Source organism: Pelodiscus sinensis, chromosome 4, assembly GCF_049634645.1.
Source record: "Pelodiscus sinensis isolate JC-2024 chromosome 4, ASM4963464v1, whole genome shotgun sequence".
NCBI classification, from domain to species: domain Eukaryota; kingdom Metazoa; phylum Chordata; order Testudines; family Trionychidae; genus Pelodiscus; species Pelodiscus sinensis.
The window spans coordinates 12879598-12897628 of NC_134714.1; the positions used below are offsets into that span (position 1 = coordinate 12879598).

Consider the following 18031-nt stretch of genomic DNA (forward strand, 5'->3'; position numbering starts at 1 on the left):
ATCAGTGGTAATAGGCATGCATTGATTGCACTTTTTATGTTTAGGCTAATTACAGTACATATCCTGCCTACCTCATCTGCCCCACACTACTGGGGCTGGGATATATGTTCTGGCTAATATAAGAGATTTGCAGTGCATACTACTGTTCAGGATGGAGACAATAACATCTAGTATGTACGCACACTCCATAATTCCACTTGGTGAACTTTTCAAGGAAACTGGCATGAGGACAGTTTTAGTTTAAGCATTGAGTCACACAGGTCATCAGCACCTGGAATGTCAGTGCAGCTCAGATAAGCAGCTTGCCCTACAGAGAGGAACAGAACTCAAATACAATATTGAAAAAGACTACTTAAATACAGTTTCCTGTTTGGACAACCATTTTTGTTTTTTTGACAAGGCTTAAAAAACTCATAGCCTGTGACTGAGTATCAAACAAATGGCTCTCCTCTGGTAGGAATCCATGGATATAAATCAGTAAGGGATTCTCAGTAGACTTTATAAGACTGCCTCATAGCTTCATATGTATTCCCTATATCAACTGACAAAGGGCAATACAATCAATTTCTTGTCTCCTGGCTCAGGAGGCAATACTGCTTTTTCATTTGTTTGACTGGAAAAATTTAGGGGAACACACGATTAGGCAAAGAAATGTTATGAATTTTTCTGAGATATTCATGGTCCAAATTATAAGCCTGGTTTTTTGTCGGTTTATTTCATATCGTGCCATTGCATCTTGCCTTAGGAGGCCACCTCACAGGTTGGCATCACCACTTGTTATTTTGCTGACTTTTCTAGACTTTCTGCAATATATGCTGCAGTTCCATGCACTGCTGGCACATTGCAACATATTTTGTTCATCATTTTTCTGTTGTAGGATATTGTCCTCTTGATTTTACAAAGGAAGGAAGGAAACTCAGCACTTCAAAGTCATGGTTTGTGGATGAGCACAATAACTTCATCTTCTGCCTTGGAGTAGACTAGCATATTTGTGCAGATCAGGTCTTTCTCAGTAAATTACCCAGATTTGTTATTTGTATATAGCACCTCACATCCTTCCTGGAACAACAAACATGAGGTAGGGCTCTATTTCTGCATCATGAAGAAGGAATAAAGGGAAGTTAAAGGCTAAAGTGGTGACAAGGGAAGCTCCACCTTAGAGTTAGAACTTAGTTCTTCAAACATGCAAAATACGCATTTTTTAGTCCTTTGGCATTTATTTATAGCAATATAGTATCAGTTTATCCTCTGTCAATAAATACAGTATTCATATTCAAGAATATTGCAAAGAAGTGCTTTGGAACTAGATAGCTGTTCAAGGAAAGATTGTGCATCCTTCACATTTCACTCTTCATTGGTTTCAGGACAGTGTCACCTTCTTTCTGTCCAAAGCCTGCCCAGATAAATGAGATGAGTGATGATCTACCTAACCAGAGTGCACTTCTTCTTTCCTTATTGTAGAAGAAATAGCAGGGATACATCAGTTTTCATTAGCATTCTGGGTAGTGTGCTAGGATGTGTTGAATACCTCAAGATAGGCATGGAAGAGGTTAATACAGTGAGTGGAGAGAGGACTGTGTTTCTTGCTGTCAGTGCAGAATAGCAAGGCTGGCTCAAGGTGAAGAAATAATCCCTCAGGCAACTATAAAAGACCATTGTATGCAGAGAGTCAGGGCTATTGTGACAGAATCTGGAAGGAGTGACATCTAAGGAAGATAGCTGAAGAACTGAAGAGAGGAGGGTCCTCTTTCTCTGGATTTGAGCTGAACTAGGGATGTAAGCAACTAGTCGACTACCTGATAAAGCCTAAGCTTATCAGGTAGTCGGGGCACTACTCAACTAGTTGTTTCCCCCATACCTTTTGCTGCCTCTGACACACAGGCAGCAAAAGGGAGAGCAGGAGTTGGTGCTGGGGAGAGCCGACTTAAAAATCCCCCTCCCCCAGCACTATCTTCACGGGGGGGGAGGGGACAGAGGAGGCAGAGGAGCAGAGGAAGAAATGGCGCAAGTGGGGACTGAGTGCCCTGCTCGCATGGGGTCCCGACTGCTGTGTCTCTGCCTTTTAAATGTAGTAAGATCCCTGTGGGGTTAAGCTTGAGTCCCTGCCCTCCCTGGATTACCCGCTGCGCCACTGCCTTTTATGTGTATTAAAAGCCCTGCAGGGCTCTTAATACATTTAAAAGGCAGAAGTGCAGCAGTCATGACCTGGGACGAGTAGGGACTGCTCGAGTCCCCACTGGCCCTGGTTTCCCCTCTGCAGCTCTGCTTTTTAAATGTAGTAAAAGCTGTGGGTGGCTCTTACTATATTTAAAAGGCAGAGATGCAGCTGGGATAGCCATCATCATCTCTCCTCCCCCCCTCCCCCCCCCGCCCTTATTGACTAACCGAGTAGTCGAGGGAAGTTCCATACACACGTGATCAGCTGATTAATTGAAATTTAACACCCCTAGGCCGAACCGAGCCGTATTTTGAACTTACACTATACTAAAGTGCTAATTAAAGCAGAGAGAAATCTTGTATTTTTTCTTTTTAGGATACGTCTACACTTGCTTCCTAATTCGAACTAGGGATGCAAATGTATGCGACCAAAATTGCTAATGAAGCGGAGATTTAAATATCCCACACTTCATTAGCATGATCTCACCCGTGCATTACTCTGCTCAACAGCTGTTTTGAAAGTGAAAGTGCACGCTGAGATGCCTTAGTTTGAACCCCTTGGTTTGAACTAACGTTGCTCCTCGCTTTTTGGGAGCAAGTGTAGACGGACCCTTAAAAACCAGAGTAAATTAAAGCTAGCCTCCTTTTATGTAAGAACTCAAAACTCCTGGATTTTTAAAGTTTATGTTAAATACAGGTTTATTTAAAATGTTACATTTGAAATTGACAACTTTATATCAAGGCCTAAGCTACTTGTGCTGTAAATATTTTCTGCAAATGCTAAACCAGAGTAAGTCAGTGGTAGCCACTTGCACAGGTGCAGAGAGAATATTTTTTTCATTCCATTGTGTTCAACTGGTTAGTTCAATGATTCAAAGTTGAGAAACCAATTTGGAGTTGAAAAAGCAGGAAAGCTTGTTTTCCTCTTCTAACTACAAATAAACTAAATGAGAGGATGCAGTCCATTATATATATCTGTTCAAGAACTCTTCCTAAACAGTAAGAGCTAATATTCCTGTAGCATCTTAGAGACTAACAAATATATAGAGAGAGTATCATGAGCTTTCATGGGTAAAACCCACTTCCTCATATGAGCAGAATAGAGAGAAAAGGGGGTACCCTCACAATTTATAACAGAAAAAGTAGGGGAGGGATGTATCTGTCAATTGTAGTGCTGGTACTAATGAGGCTAATTTGAGTGGGCTAAACGTGCCCCATACTTAGCTTTTGATGTCAATTGAGAGTTGAAGGTAAGGTAAGCAGGTTTTATAATGGGCCATCCAGGTCAGGTGTTTGCTCAAGCCATGAGAGACAGTGGCAGATTTGCATATAAAGGTCAATTGTGAACACTGTTGTTGGCTTGTGAAATTTTGTAGAAGAATGGTTACTTTTAAATTCACTAATGAGTGCCCAGGTAAGCTGAAATGTTCCCCTACAAGCTTCCTTGTGTTACCAATTCTGATATCTGACATGTATCCATTTATACTTTGAGAATGTCCAGTTTGGCCAATATTCATGGCAGAGGGGTATTGCTGGTACTTGATGGCATATATCACATTAGAGCAGTGTTTCCTGATTTTATTTGGCCACGGAACCCTTTTCAGCTTAAAATAACTTCAAGGAACCCCTAAAGTTCCCAGAGTAAAATTTGGCAAGCAAAAAAAAAAAAAAAGAAAACGCCTTGCCAGAATTGGTTAAGCAAAAAAACCTGCAGAATACTCTGTCTCTAAGAGAGGGCGGGGCAATGCCACGTTCTCATGGAACCCTTACTTTCACTTTGCGGAACCCTGGGGTTCCATGGAGCACCAATTGGGAAACACTGCATTAGAGAATGTGCAGTTGTATGAGCCTCTGTTGTTGTGGCTTCTGTGATGATGTTGCTTGTATAGATGTGTGGACAGAGTTGGCAGTGGGGTTTATTGCAGGGATTGGTTCCTAGGTCAGTGTGGCTGCTGGAAAGAATTTGCTTCAGGTTAGGGGGTTGTCTGTAGATGAGGATTGGCCTGTCTTCCAGTATCCGAGAGAGAGATCGTTTTCCAGGATAGATTGTAGATTGTCAGTGGCAGAGTTAAGCAGAGGACTCTAAGGCTGTGTCTAGACTACATGCCTCTGTCATCAGAGGCATGTAGATTAGACACATAGGCAAAGGTAAATGAAGCCACAATTTAAATGATCGCGGCTTCATTTACATTTACATGGCTGCCGCGCTGAGCCGACAAACAGCTGATCAGCTGTTTGTCCGCTCAGCGCGCTAGTCTGGACGCTCCCCTGCCGACATCAAAGCCCTTTGTCGGCAGCCCTGTTATTCCTCGTGGGATGAGGTTTACCAGGGCTGCCGACAAAGGGCTTTGATGTCGGCAGGGGAGCGTCCAGACTAGCGCGCTGAGCCGACAAACAGCTGATCAGCTGTTTGTCGGCTCAGCGCGGCAGCCATGTAAATTTAAATGAAGCCGCGATAATTTAAATTGCGGCTTCATTTGACTTTGCCAAACAAACAAATCTACATGGCTCCGTCGACGGAGCCATGTAGTTTAGACGTACCCTAAGTGATGACAAGTGGTGTTCTGTTGTTTTCCTTATTGGCCACATCTTGAAGCTGATTCCTGGGTTCTCGTCTGGCTGTATCAATCTGTTTCTTCGCTTCCCAACATGGGTATTTAAGTTTTAAGAATGCCTGATAGAGATCCTATAGGTATTTTTCTCTGTGGGATTGGAACAACTCCAGCTGTGTCTTAGGGCCTGGCTGGAAACAATGGATCATGTGATGTGTCCTGAATGGAAGCTAAAGGCATGTACATAAGAATAACGGTTGGTAGGCTTCCAGTATAAGGTGGTGGTAATGTGGCCATCATTTAATTGTAGGTAGTGTCAAAGAAGTGGATCTCTTGTGTGGACTTGTCGAGGCTAAGGTTGATAGTGGGGTGGAAGTTGTTGAAATCCCTGTGGAATTCTTCCTGTGGCTCCGTGTGATGATGTGGTCAATGTAGTGTTAGTAGAGTAATGGTGCTAGAAGATAACTCACAGTGTTGCTGACTTGAAGATATAAATTGTCCCCAAATTGGAAATAGTTGTGGGTGAAGACAAAGTCACTTAGCTCAGCCACCGGGTATGCTGTGGCATCATTGGGGATAATGATCCTGACAACTAATAATCCATCATCATGTGGAATGTTGGTGTAAAGAGCTTCTACATCCATGATGGCCAGGATGGTGTTTTCAGGAAGATTACTGATGCTCTGTAGTTGCCCCAAGAAGTCAGTGGTGTCTCAAAGGTAGCTAGCAGTACTGGTAGCATAGGGTCTGAGGAGAGTGTCAGCATAACTGGATAATCCTGTTGTAAGTGTGCCAGTGTCTGATCTGATGGGACGTCCAGGACTTCCAGGTTTATGGATCTTAGGTAGCAGATAGAATACTCCTGGTCGGAGATTTGGGGATGTGTTTGTATAGATTTGGTCCTGAGTTGTAGCAGGGGTTTCATGAGCAGATGGTGTAGTTTCTTTTGGCAATGGATTTCAAACTTTTTCTTGTAACCCAGTTGAAGAAAATTTTTGTTGCCCACGACCCAACATAATTTGACTAGAGTGAGCTCCAGGGTAGGGCTAAGTAGTAGTGCTTTGGGGTATAGGAGGGGGCTCTGGCTTTGAGTGGGGGTCACGGCTGGGGCTAGAGGGGCTTAACTTGAGCAGCTCCTGGTCAGTGGTGAAGCACGGGTGCTAAGGCAGACTTCTTGGGGCAACTACAGAGCATCAGTAATCTTCCTGCCTCTCCTGGCACTGCAGACCATGCTGCACTCCAGAAGCAACCAGCAGCAGGTTCCCAGCCAGTGGGAGTGCGGTTCGAGTGCTTGGGGCAGGGGATGGAGCCCTGTGCATTCTCCCCCTCATGCACACGAGTCGAGCCTATCACTCACTGCTTCTGGGGTGCAGTGTAATCTGCGGTGCCAGACAGGTAGGTAGCCTGCCTTAGTAACCCCACTGATCACCTGCTTCCCCTGCAGCAATGACACCCAGTGCCTGACATTCCATGACCCAGGACATGATCGCGACATGTAGTCTTTTGTATTCCTCAGTGGGATCAAGAGGAAAGAGACCTGTAGAATGTGATGTTGGTGAGTTGTCTGGAAGCCTCGTGTTCATAATCTGTCCTGTTCGTGATAACTACAGCGCCCCCTTTGTCAGCCTCTTTGATCATAATGTTAGAATTGTTTTTGAGGCTGTGGATAGCATTGCGTTCTGCATGGCTGCATGTCACATGATGTTGTTTGTTCACAATGTCAGCCTGTACACATTTGTGGAAGCAATCAATGTAGAAGTCCAGACTCTCATTATGACTGCCGAAAGGGGTCCACATAGAGACCTTCCTCTTGTGGGGTTGGTGGGGGGGATACTGAGGGTCAGTGTGATGTTCAGTGGTGTGTTGGAAATATTCCTTCAGACAGAGACGGTGAAAATAGGCTTCCAGGTCACCGCAGAACTGAATCATATGTGTGGGGGTCGTAGGGCAGAAAGAGAGATCCCAAGATAGGACAGATTCTTCCGCTGGGCTCAGAGTATGGGTGGATAGGTTGACAGTGTTGTTAGGTGAGTTGAGGGTACCGGAGTTGAAGTATCCTGAGGCATGTAGGAGTTTTGATAGTTTATTTGGCGAGGAGTCCTGTGGCACCTTATAGACTAACTGAAGTGTAGGAACATAAGCTTTCGTGGGCAGAGACCCACTTCGTCAGATGCATGTAGGGGGGACATGATAGCGGTTTTCAAATATCTAAAAGGGTGTCACAAGGAGGAAGGCGAAAATTTGTTCCTCTTGGTTTCTGAGGACAGGACAAGGAGTAATGGGCTTAAAGTGCAGCAGGGGAGGTTTAGATTGGACATTAGGAAAAAATTCCTAACTGTCAGGGTGGTCAAATATTGGAATAAATTGCCAAGGGAGGTGGTGGAATCTCCCTCTCTGGAGATATTTAAGAACAGGTTAGATAGACATCTGTCAGGGATGGTGTAGGTGAAGCTTGGTCCAGCCTTGAGGGCGGGGGGCTGGACTCGATGACCTCTTGAGGTCCCTTCCAGTCCTATTATTCTATGATTCTATGTAGTGGAAATTTCCGAGGCAGGTATAAATATGCAGGCCAGAATCAGGCTGGAGATGACGAGGTGGATCCAATCAAGGCCGATGTGTATATAGCAGTGGGGCATTGTTGGCACATGATGGCATATATTACGTTAGTAGATGTGCAGGAGAATGAACCAGTGACACTATGGCTGATCTGGTTAGGTCCTGTGATGGTGTTGCTGGTATATATATGTGGGCAGAGTTGGCACCGAGGTTTGTTGCAAGGATTGGTTCCTGAGTTAGAGTTATTATGGTGCGGTGTGTAGTTGCTGGTGAGAATATACTTCAGGTTTGCGGGTTGTCTGTGGGCAGGGACTGGCCTACGTCCCAAAGCCTGTGAAAGTGAGGGATCATTGTCCAAACTGGACAGTCCCCACGTAAAAGAATCAATGGACACAAATCAGATATTAGGAATGGCAACATACAAAAACCTGTAGGGGAACACTTCAATCTTCCTGAACACACAATTGCAGATCTAAAGGTAGCCATCCGGTAGCAAAAAAACTTCAGGACCAGACTTCAAAGAGAAACTGCTGAGCTACAGTTCATCTTCAAGTTTGACACAATCAACTCTGGATTAAACAAAGACTGTGAATGGCTTGCTAACTACAAAAGCAGCTTCTGCTCTCTTGGAATTCACACCTCCAGATCAGCTACTAGAAGTGGGTCTCATCCTCCTTGATTGGATCCACCTTGTCATCTCCAGCCTGATTCTGGCCTGCATGTTTATACCTGCCTCTGGAAATTTCCACTTCATGCATCTGACGAAGTGGGTCTTTGCCTGTGAAAGCTTATGCTCCTATACTTCAGTTAGTCTATAAGGTGCCACAGGACTCCTCGCCGCTTTTGCAGATTCAGACTAACACGGCTACCCCTCTGATAGTTGATAGTTTATTGTCCTTTTTCTACTGTAGGGAAGTGAAGTGAGCATTGTTAAATGTCTTGTCTGATTTTTATTAAGTCCCGCTACAAGGAAGTTTGTGTGGATGCTTGTTTTTTATGAGAGTCTTTATTATTGAGAGCTCAGTCTTAATTTTCTTCTGTTTGTTGAATAGCGTGCTGTTTATGTGGTTCCCCAATTTCTTTGAGAGTGTGTGGCATAATCTCTCACCGTAGTCTGTGGAATATGTAGATTGTAATGGTTTTTTCACCTTTAGTGCATTGGGTGTGATGTTCATTTGTTTGTACTTGGATAGGAAGATGATATATAGCTTCCTCTTATAACTTAAAGTCAAAGTAAAGGTTTGGTTGTGCCAGGAAAATGGGATGTGCCTGAAATGGGATTTCTTTTCCTAAAATCATACAAAAAAGAGACAATCACCAGACAGGTCAATTTTTTAATTCTGTATCCATCATTTGAATATTTATTACAAAAATCAAATACTATGAATTTTAAAATGAATTTTAATTTCTGAATAGATTGTCCTATAATAATAAAAAATAAAGAATAATAGTTATGCAATAAGAAATGCATAATTTACCCTTTTGTAACGTAAAAATATAAAAATCAAGGATCTGTATAAATGGAAATTAAGTTATACTAGGAGGCTGCACCCCTTGCTTGCTGCACTTGCCCCGTAGCCAGATTGTGGCCTCCCTTCCTACCCATGCTGCAGCAGGAGGGGGGGCTACCTCCAGCCCTTCCTGCAGCCATATCGGACCTGGGGAGAGCACACTGCATCCAGATGGAAGCTGGGCCCCGATTGGGGCCTTGATGGGCAGGCTTTATTTTAAATAAAGTAAAATATGTCCAGCAAGAAGGGTTTCATCCTTGTCTTTATTTATGGCAGGGGTGAGGAACCTTTTTTTGGTTCTGAACCACAGAAAAATCAGTTGGGGACCACACAAACGAGAGAGAAAAAGACCCCTCCAAAATTCCCCAACCCTTACTTATGTGGCCCCCCCAACTGAAACATCTCACTCCTCTGGTGCTTCAGCCTCATGGTGTGGGGAGAGAGGACTGAATGAGGTTCAAGGCCTCAGCCCAGATTAACTCTTCTGGGGTTCCAGGGTTAGTGGATTTTTGCCCCTCCCTCCCCCAGGCTCTGAGGTGGGGCCAAAAATGAGGGATTCAGTATGTGAGACAGGGCTGCCAGTGAGTGGGATATGGATGGGGATGCGTGATCTGGTTAGGAGGAAGGGTGCAGGAGTAGGCTGGGAATAGGGTGTCTGGCTGGGGGGGAAGGTGCAGGAGCAAGGGAGAGGGTGCAAAAGTTTGCCAACCTTCCTCTCCCTTCTCCCCCGGGTCACTACACTCTACCATTAGCCTGTCCTGCACCCTCCCTCGTGGCCAGACACCCTACGCGCAGCCCACTCCTGGCCAAACTCTGCAACCTCACCCCCTTCTGCATCTGTCACCCAGATCCTGCACCCCTATCCCACTCACTGGCAGAGATAGGGGCAGAGGGCACATGGGAGGAGAGAGGCCGTGTGGCTTGTGCCTCCCCCAGAGCGCTGGGATGGGAGGAGGATGGAGACGGGCAGCAGGAGGTGGATGACATAACATCCCGCAGGAAAATTATTTATATATAGACAGAGACCCAGACACTCCTCTCAATACCCTGCCTCCCCATGCCCCGTTCAAATCCCAGAGCTCTCTCCCTGCCCCACATCCCTTCAACGCTTTTCCCTTCCCAAGTTCCCATACACAAAGCCCCCTGAACATCCAGCGCTCCCAGCACTCTCTATTGTCCTGTCAGCTCCTGCGCCAGCCTCCCTTGTGTCTCTGACCCTGACTCAGACTCCCCTTTTGTCTAGGGCAGAGATGATGTGCATGCCTGCCTGGGGCTCCCCACCACCTTCTCCACATGTGCACTCCCCTTGCTTAGATCCCCGGCGCGCCTCTGCTCTCCCCTTTGTAACCCCGGGGCCTGTGCCCCCAGGCGGGAGCTCTGGGGACAGCCTATGCTTGGGGAAGGTAGGTCAGAGGCACGGTGCTGGGGCAACTTTCTCAACACCACGTGCTTGGAGCGACAGACCCTGGAGGCACAAAGCTATCCTGGCAAGGGGCCTGCCAGGGGAGGGGGAGGTTGTGCAACTCCCACCTCCCTGGTGCGCCGAAGGAGAGGGAGGAGACTGCACATCTGAGGATGCAGGCAGAGGTGGACACAGGGATGCAAATGACTAGTAGACTACCTGATAAGCAAATGTAGTGACTTGACTAGTTGTTCACCTCCCAGCAAGGCGGGGAGCCGGCTTTAAAAGTTGGTTTCCCCCAGCGCCGTCTCCATGAGGGACTAGGGGGGTAGTAGTGAAGGGAAGTAGAGGCGCAGTGGGGACTGAAGCAGTCCTTGCTCGTGCCAGTCTGACTGCTATGCCTCTCTCTTTGAAATGTTATGAGCCCCGCGGGGCTCTTCCTACATTTCAAAGGGAGAGGTGGTGCAGTGAATGTGGGGTGAGTGGGTATTGAAATGTAGCAAGCATCCCAGGGAGAGGTGAAACCTGACGCAAGTGGGGATTACTTGAGTCCCTGCTCACCCTGAGTTCCCTGTGCTGCCTCTGCATTTGAAATGTAGCAAGAGTCCCCCTGGGGCTCTTGATACATTTCAAAGGCAGAGGTAGTCCGGAGGCTCATGCAGTCCCTGTTTGCCTCAAATTCTGCCCCACCCTTTGAAATTCCATCAACTACTTGATTAGTGGATTAACCAAAATGTAACATCCCTAGGCGGGCGGTGGGATGCATGTGACGTCTGTGTCGTCCCTCAGGAAATTTTCACCCCCTCTCCCCCGTATAGATGTGTATCTTCCTGGTTAGCAAAAAAGAACACCAAATTTAGTGTAAAGACTGTTTACTTGCAAATCAACATGTTTTAATGTTTACCAAATAATAAGAATCATGTTGAACATGTTCTAAAGGTTACCAACTGAAAGAAATCAAGTGTTCTTTAAGAAAATAACTAAAATTACAAAAGCAAAACTTTATTACAATTGATTATTTAAATTAAAAATTCCTGTCTGAACTTAAATCCTGATTAAAATGAAATATTTAATTTTTTTAAGGATTTTTTTTAATAAAGCATATTGCAAAGATAATTAAAATCTGTCTCTTTTTGGCGTATAGGTTGTTATATAAAGAACTTGTGCTCTCACATAGGCTGTTGGATCTACATAGAGAGTTGTACCAGTCTAATTAAAGGTGTAATTTTATACCAATTTAGTTAAACCAGTGAAATTTCTATGCTAAGATATGCCCTTTCAATTTTGTAAACTAGTGAACTAGAGAGTCTGCTTCTTTCACTCTCCTCCTGTTGTCCGGATTTGTTGTTCCTGGCCACTGGAAGCTGTTAGAAGTAGGGAAGTAAGTGAACAGTTGACTAATTGATAAGCTTTATCTAGTCAATTACTCACATTCCTGCCCTCCCCTTGCTGCCTCTGCGGGAAGCAGAAGCTGGTGCTGGGGGAGCTGGCTTAAAAGCTGGTTCCCCCAGCACCATCTCCTCGGTGCTGCATGCGCACCCGCCTACTGCTGCTGCCTCTATCATTGATACTGTTAAGTTTATCGATTTGTTCCAAAACCTCCTCTAATGACACCTCAGTATAGGACAATTCCTCAGATTTGTCACCTAAAAAGAATGGCTCAGGTTTGGGAATCTCCCCGATATCCTCAGCTGTGAAGACTGAAGCAAAGAATTTATTTAGCTTCTCTGCTATGACTTTATCATCTTTGAGTGCTCCTTTAGCATCTTGATCGTCCAAGGGCCCCACTGATTGTTTAGCTGGCTTCCTGTTTCTGATGTACTTAAAAAACATTTTACTATTTTTGAGCTTTTGGCTAGCTGTTCTTCAAACTCCTTTTTGGCTTTTCTTATTATATTTTTACATTTAATTTGACACAGTTTATGCTCCTTTCTATTTTCCTCACTAGGATTTCACTTCCACTTTTAAAAAGATGTCTTTTTATCTCTCATTGCTTCTTTTACCTGGTTGTTAAACCATGGTGACACTTTTTTGCTTCTCTTACTGTGTTTTTTAATTTGGGGTATTTAAGTTGGGCCTTTATTATGATGTCTTTGAAAAGTTTCCATGCAGCGTGCAGAGATTTTACTGTGGCTACATTGCTCTGCTTCTCCTACTGTTGTTGATTATGGGGAAAAGGATAGACTAAGGATGCCTAGGGACTCTTGCCACGCCAGCTGCTGCCTGGCCACTTGCCCTTCTGTCCCTGCAGTTTTGGGGGAGGGTGGGAACATGTGACTCCTGATGCATCGTACGTTCAGGGTCTCTGGGAATTATGGGACAGATAAAACTGCATCATGGGGTAGTAAAACTGCATCATGGGTCAGTGATCCTGCCTCTGTGATACACTGTGATCCATTCCTAGAACTCTTAGGAGGAGGAGGAGGTGGCTATTTGCACAGTGGGGTAGTTATCCACAGGCCACTGCTCACTCTGTTTGTATTAGAGCACTAATGATGGATGCAGTCTCCTAACATAAGGATTATGGTATGAATATACACATGCAATATAGTTATAGTGGTTTATAATAATTGGTGTAACTTAAGTTGACTGAATTATGTGGTGTAGATAAGATCATATGGAGTATCTTGTTCATAAGCAGCATATACACATATTTGAATGTGCTGTAACTTTCAGATCAGTTGTAAATACTCTTGAGAACATCCATCTTAAGACAGACCATCTAGTCTAGCATTCTGTTTTCTAACAATAGCCAATGCCAGGCCTTCAGAGGGAATGAACAGAACAGGCAATCAGGTGATCCATTCACTCCTAGCTTCTGACAGATGGAGGCTAAGGATACTTAGGACATGGACGTACATCCTTGACCATCTTGGCTAATAGCCATTGATGGACCTATCCTCAATTAATGTATTTTATTCTTTTTTTGAACCATATTATATTTTTTACCCTTACTACATCAAACTTGGAAATTAGTTTCACAGGTTGACATTGTACTTCTTCACTTAATTCAACCTTTTGTTTGTTTTGAACTTGTTGGCTTTTGATGTCATTGGGTGACTCCTGGTTCTTGTAATCACGAGGAGTAAATGACACTTCCTTATACATTTTCTCAATACCATTCATGATGTTATAGACGCTATCATAATTCCCCCTTTTCCAAGCTGAAAAGTCCCTGTGGTTTTAATCTCTCATATTGGAAGATGTTCCATACCCTTAATTTTTACTTCCCTTTTCCAATTTTATTATCTTTTTTGAGATGGAGCAACCAGGATTGCATGTAATATTCAGGATGTATTGTTGAATTTATGAAGTGGCATTTTTCCAGAAGGGTAGATGTACTAGTGTGTTTCAACAAAAACAATAAGTCCTATGGCACCTTGAAGACTAACACATTTATTTTGGCATAAGTTTTCATGAGCTGGAGCCCACTTCGTGCAAATAAATTTGTTAGTCTTCAGGGTACCATAAGACGACTCATTGTTTTTGTCGAAAGTTGTATTATGTTTTCTGTCATCTTATCTATCCCTTTCCTAATGGTTCTTAACATTCTGTTAGCTTAGTGGTCCCTTTTTACACATTGAACGGATGTTTTCAGAGAACTGGCCACAACGACTTCAAGATCATTCCTGAGTGGTGGTAACTAATTTAGATCCTACCTCTATTTTGCATGTATAATTTAGGTTATTTGCATTACTTTGCATTTTTCAACATTGAATTTCATCTACTATTTTGTTTCTATCAGCTGATTTGGGTGATTTAATGACTACATAGTTAAGCTGGTAGAGCTTAAAAGGGCAAAAATGGCTAAGCTCTGAGAGTACAGAATAGTCAAGATAAACCAGTCAGTTTACTCTATTTAAAGGTACATTAGTGTTTCTGGGCACAATATGCTTGGTTCTTTGCCTCCACATAAGTGAATAAAGAAAATACATGTTCTGATTCAAATCTGGGACTCTCTGGGCAGCATCCGTGGAATGGCAGGACCAGGGAAGATGCTGGATCAAAGAACCCCAGCTGTCTCTGGTCTGGAGATCCTTGTCCAGGCCAGCAGCAGAGGGGCTGGAGGCTGGGGATCCCCAGGACCAGGGATGCCCAGCAGGGCTGGCAGCGGCTGGGGAGCCCCAGCCTGAGGATTCCCAACCTTGTCAACTGCAGTTGTGCAGGCAGTCCTGGGATCTCCAGTGAGGCCAGCAACAGGGAGCCCCAATGGGGCTGGAGATCCTTAGCCCATGCTGGCATTAGCAGGGCTGGTGGCTGAGGGTCCCCAGCGGGGCTGGTGATGTCTGGGGCTCCCCGGCTGTGCCTGCAGTAGGTCCTGTGGCTGGGGATTGCCAGAGCTGGGTGTTTTCAACAGCAGGGAGGGACAGCAGGCTGGGAGGCTGGCAACAGGAAAGGACCTCGCCTCGTCTGGCAAAATCCCTAATTCAGGACCGGTCATGTCCTGGGGGGCCAGATCAAGGAGGTCCAGCCTGTATTAAAATTAAATTAGTTTATTGTATGTATGAAATGTGAACTTCTAATATTTTCAGTTTTATTTCCAGACAGATTTCTTCAAACATGTGAAAGGCAGTTTTCCTCATTGAAGTATAAGTACACAAAGTTTGAAATTTTAAATACATCTGGACCACAAAATAGACATTTCAGAAATTGCTTGCTATAAAAAGTAACCAAAAGTCTCAGATGTTTATGGTAGTTAAAATAGTTTGAATGGTGGTTTTTGTTACACTTATTTTCATTACAATTGTTTTGATGAAAACCACAAACAATACCATAGTTTAAACCCTTCTTCATGCATGGTTACAATTTAAATATTTGCAAAAATATACAGAGTGCACTCCATTAATAGTGAGGTTTTACTTAAATCAACAAAAGCAAAACAAGACAGTTCAGCGTTAGGGCTGATGTTTTGGTTAACTCATTATTTTGTGTAGTATTAAGGACCAAAAATCTGACTCTCCCATCTTCCTTTGTCATCTTAATATTATTTAAGTAACATTTTCTATATTTAATAGTTTCTAGTAACACATTTAAATGATTATTTGTTTTGTAGAAATAGTTAACAATAATATTATTTTTTCCTCAGAACTGAAGGAACAAGTCATCATGGGAGCATTTTTAGACAAGCCAAAGATGGAGAAGCATAATGCCCAAGGGCAGGGTAATGGGCTACGTTATGGGCTAAGTAGCATGCAAGGTTGGCGAGTTGAGATGGAGGACGCACACACAGCTGTTATTGGTTTGCCAAATGGACTTGATGGATGGTCATTTTTTGCTGTATATGATGGGCATGCCGGATCCCAGGTTGCCAAATACTGTTGTGAGCATTTATTAGATCACATCACAAGCAACCAGGATTTTAAAGGGTCTGATGGACCACCGTCTGTGGAAAGTGTAAAGAGTGGAATCAGAACAGGTTTTCTGCAAATTGATGAACATATGAGAGTAATTTCTGAGAAGAAACATGGTGCAGATAGAAGTGGGTCAACAGCAGTGGGTGTCATGATTTCTCCTCAACACACTTATTTCATCAACTGTGGAGACTCAAGAGGTTTACTTTGTAGAAACAGGAAGGTTTACTTCTTCACACAAGATCACAAGCCAAGTAATCCACTGGAGAAAGAGCGTATACAGAATGCAGGTGGTTCTGTAATGATTCAACGTGTGAATGGCTCTCTTGCTGTATCTAGAGCTCTTGGGGACTTTGATTACAAATGTGTCCATGGAAAAGGTCCTACAGAGCAGCTTGTCTCACCGGAGCCTGAAGTTTATGAAATTGAGAGATCAGAAGAAGATGATCAGTTTATCATACTGGCATGTGATGGTATCTGGGATGTTATGGGAAATGAAGAGCTCTGTGACTTTGTAAGATCCAGACTTGAAGTCACTGATGACCTTGAGAAAGTTTGCAATGAGATAGTCGACACCTGCTTGTACAAGGTAGCCAGAATTTTAAGAGGAGAAACTTACTATGTTTTCAGTACAGGAGTAGTAATTTCTCTGTTATCCACAAAATGAAAATAAATTGTCAGTTCACATCTATAGAGTAGCCGAAGTTTAGTTTCTGTACAATTTTGTAACTATGGAGTCATTCCACAGTTGAGCCACTTACAAGAATGCCACTGGCTATAACTAGGAGCAGCAAATAATAAGTTAGGGCACATGGACTTAATATTGGATTTCCTTATTTGATTAGGAGTTTAAATCATGTAAAGACGTGCTCTGTGGCAAATTATTTAATGGTTTTAAACCGTGACCAAGAGAAATAAAAGTGCCCTTTTTGCTGCTTCACAATGTAATACAATGGATTAAAAATATATGGTAGAAGTATCGGGTCTTATTCAGTCTCCATGAGAAATATGTATTACTTGAGAACTGGTGGTATTGGTATGAGTGGAAAATTTAGTAACCGAGGAGAAATGATCTATTTCTAAGATTTTAAAAAAGGAACAGCTTTTATACCATACAAAAGTAAATAAAGGGCATGACAATTTTATTTTTTTCCTTTTCTGACATTGGGAAATGTAGTATTTGTCTGAATCATGCCAAGACCATTGCAAAATGACTGAAATTGGATTTGTAAAATTAAGAACTTCAGTTAATTGCAGAAGTCTTTGATATGATTTTTTTAAAAATTGTTCCTTGTACAATTGTCCTGCATAAATTTTTTTCTTGTACACTTACAGATTTGTTTCTTATAACTTTTAGATGTCCAAGAGTACAATTAATTTATCTACTCAAGAAGACAGGCACAATTTTTAGTTAATGAATACAGATTTTATGATTGTATTCGTATGCAAGGAGTCAGAATTTGTGTGTTTCTATAAACAGAATGAAAGGTTGTTCTATTGCTCAGTAGCACTTACTCAGCATTGTTAAAATTTCATGTTTTAACCTTCCCATGACAAACATTAATCCTATTTTTAAAACTGAGCTTTGATATGCAAGAAATAAGTAAAGGCAATATAGCATGATTGATATAGGCACCATTTTTCTTAAGCGGTGTGAAACAATGCTCAGTGTTCCCTGTATGCTGAGCGCTTGGGTAGCTGTCAGGAGCGATTCAAATGCTTCCCATCTGATTGGCAGAGCACCCACATTCCCACAACTGGCAGCATGTGTTTCAGCTGGTGGTGCACATCTGCATATGCGTGGGTGCACACAACAAAATTTATTCTACACATGATTGTGTATAAAAAATAAAATAAAGGGAACATTGATAATGACTGTGTTAATTATGTAATAATTTTCTAGAGGTAAGTGGGTGAGGTAATACCTTTTATTGAACCAACTTCTGTTGATGAGAGAAACCTGAAGAAGAGTTCTATGGAACTTTTCTTCTGGTATCTCACCAGCAGAAGTTAGTTCAATAAAAGATATTACCTCATCCACCTTGTCTCTTCATTATCTTGGGACCAACCTGGTTACAACAACATTGCATTAAATAGTTTTTCATCATTTAAAAACGATGAACTTCATTCTTTGCAATTTTTTTAATTTATAATTTTAGCTACATTTGTCTGGAAAATATAAACACCACAGGACAATGCTGCATGGATTAGTCACCAATCTTGCGAATATTTGCATCCGTGCCTATCTTTACTCACATGAGTAGTCTCATTGGCTTCAGTAGGGCTACTGGTACTTACATTTCAGCATCTATGTAAGTGTTTGCAGGTTAAAGCCCTTAACAACTGGAAAATCATTTGAATCAATATTTAGTACTTTTTTCTGCAAAGCGTGATTGTATAGTATTGCATTCACGTATTTTTATTAAAGATGTGCTTGTTTTGCTCCATTATTCTAAAAGTTTGTTTAGTGAGAAATATTTCTATGTGCAAATGAAAATGTAT

General features: G+C 42.9%; 1 protein-coding gene across 3 annotated transcripts in view; it reads left to right on the forward strand.

The window, feature by feature from the left end:
- The window catches only part of PPM1A (protein phosphatase, Mg2+/Mn2+ dependent 1A), a 93407-nt gene that overhangs the window by 58592 nt on the left and 16784 nt on the right, over window positions 1-18031 (forward strand). For all 3 annotated transcript variants that reach the window (XM_075926345.1, XM_075926346.1, XM_075926347.1), the window contains exon 2: window positions 15265-16118. In XM_075926345.1, coding sequence (XP_075782460.1) covers window positions 15265-16118 — 854 coding nt within the window. The remainder of the gene's footprint in view (window positions 1-15264; window positions 16119-18031) is intronic.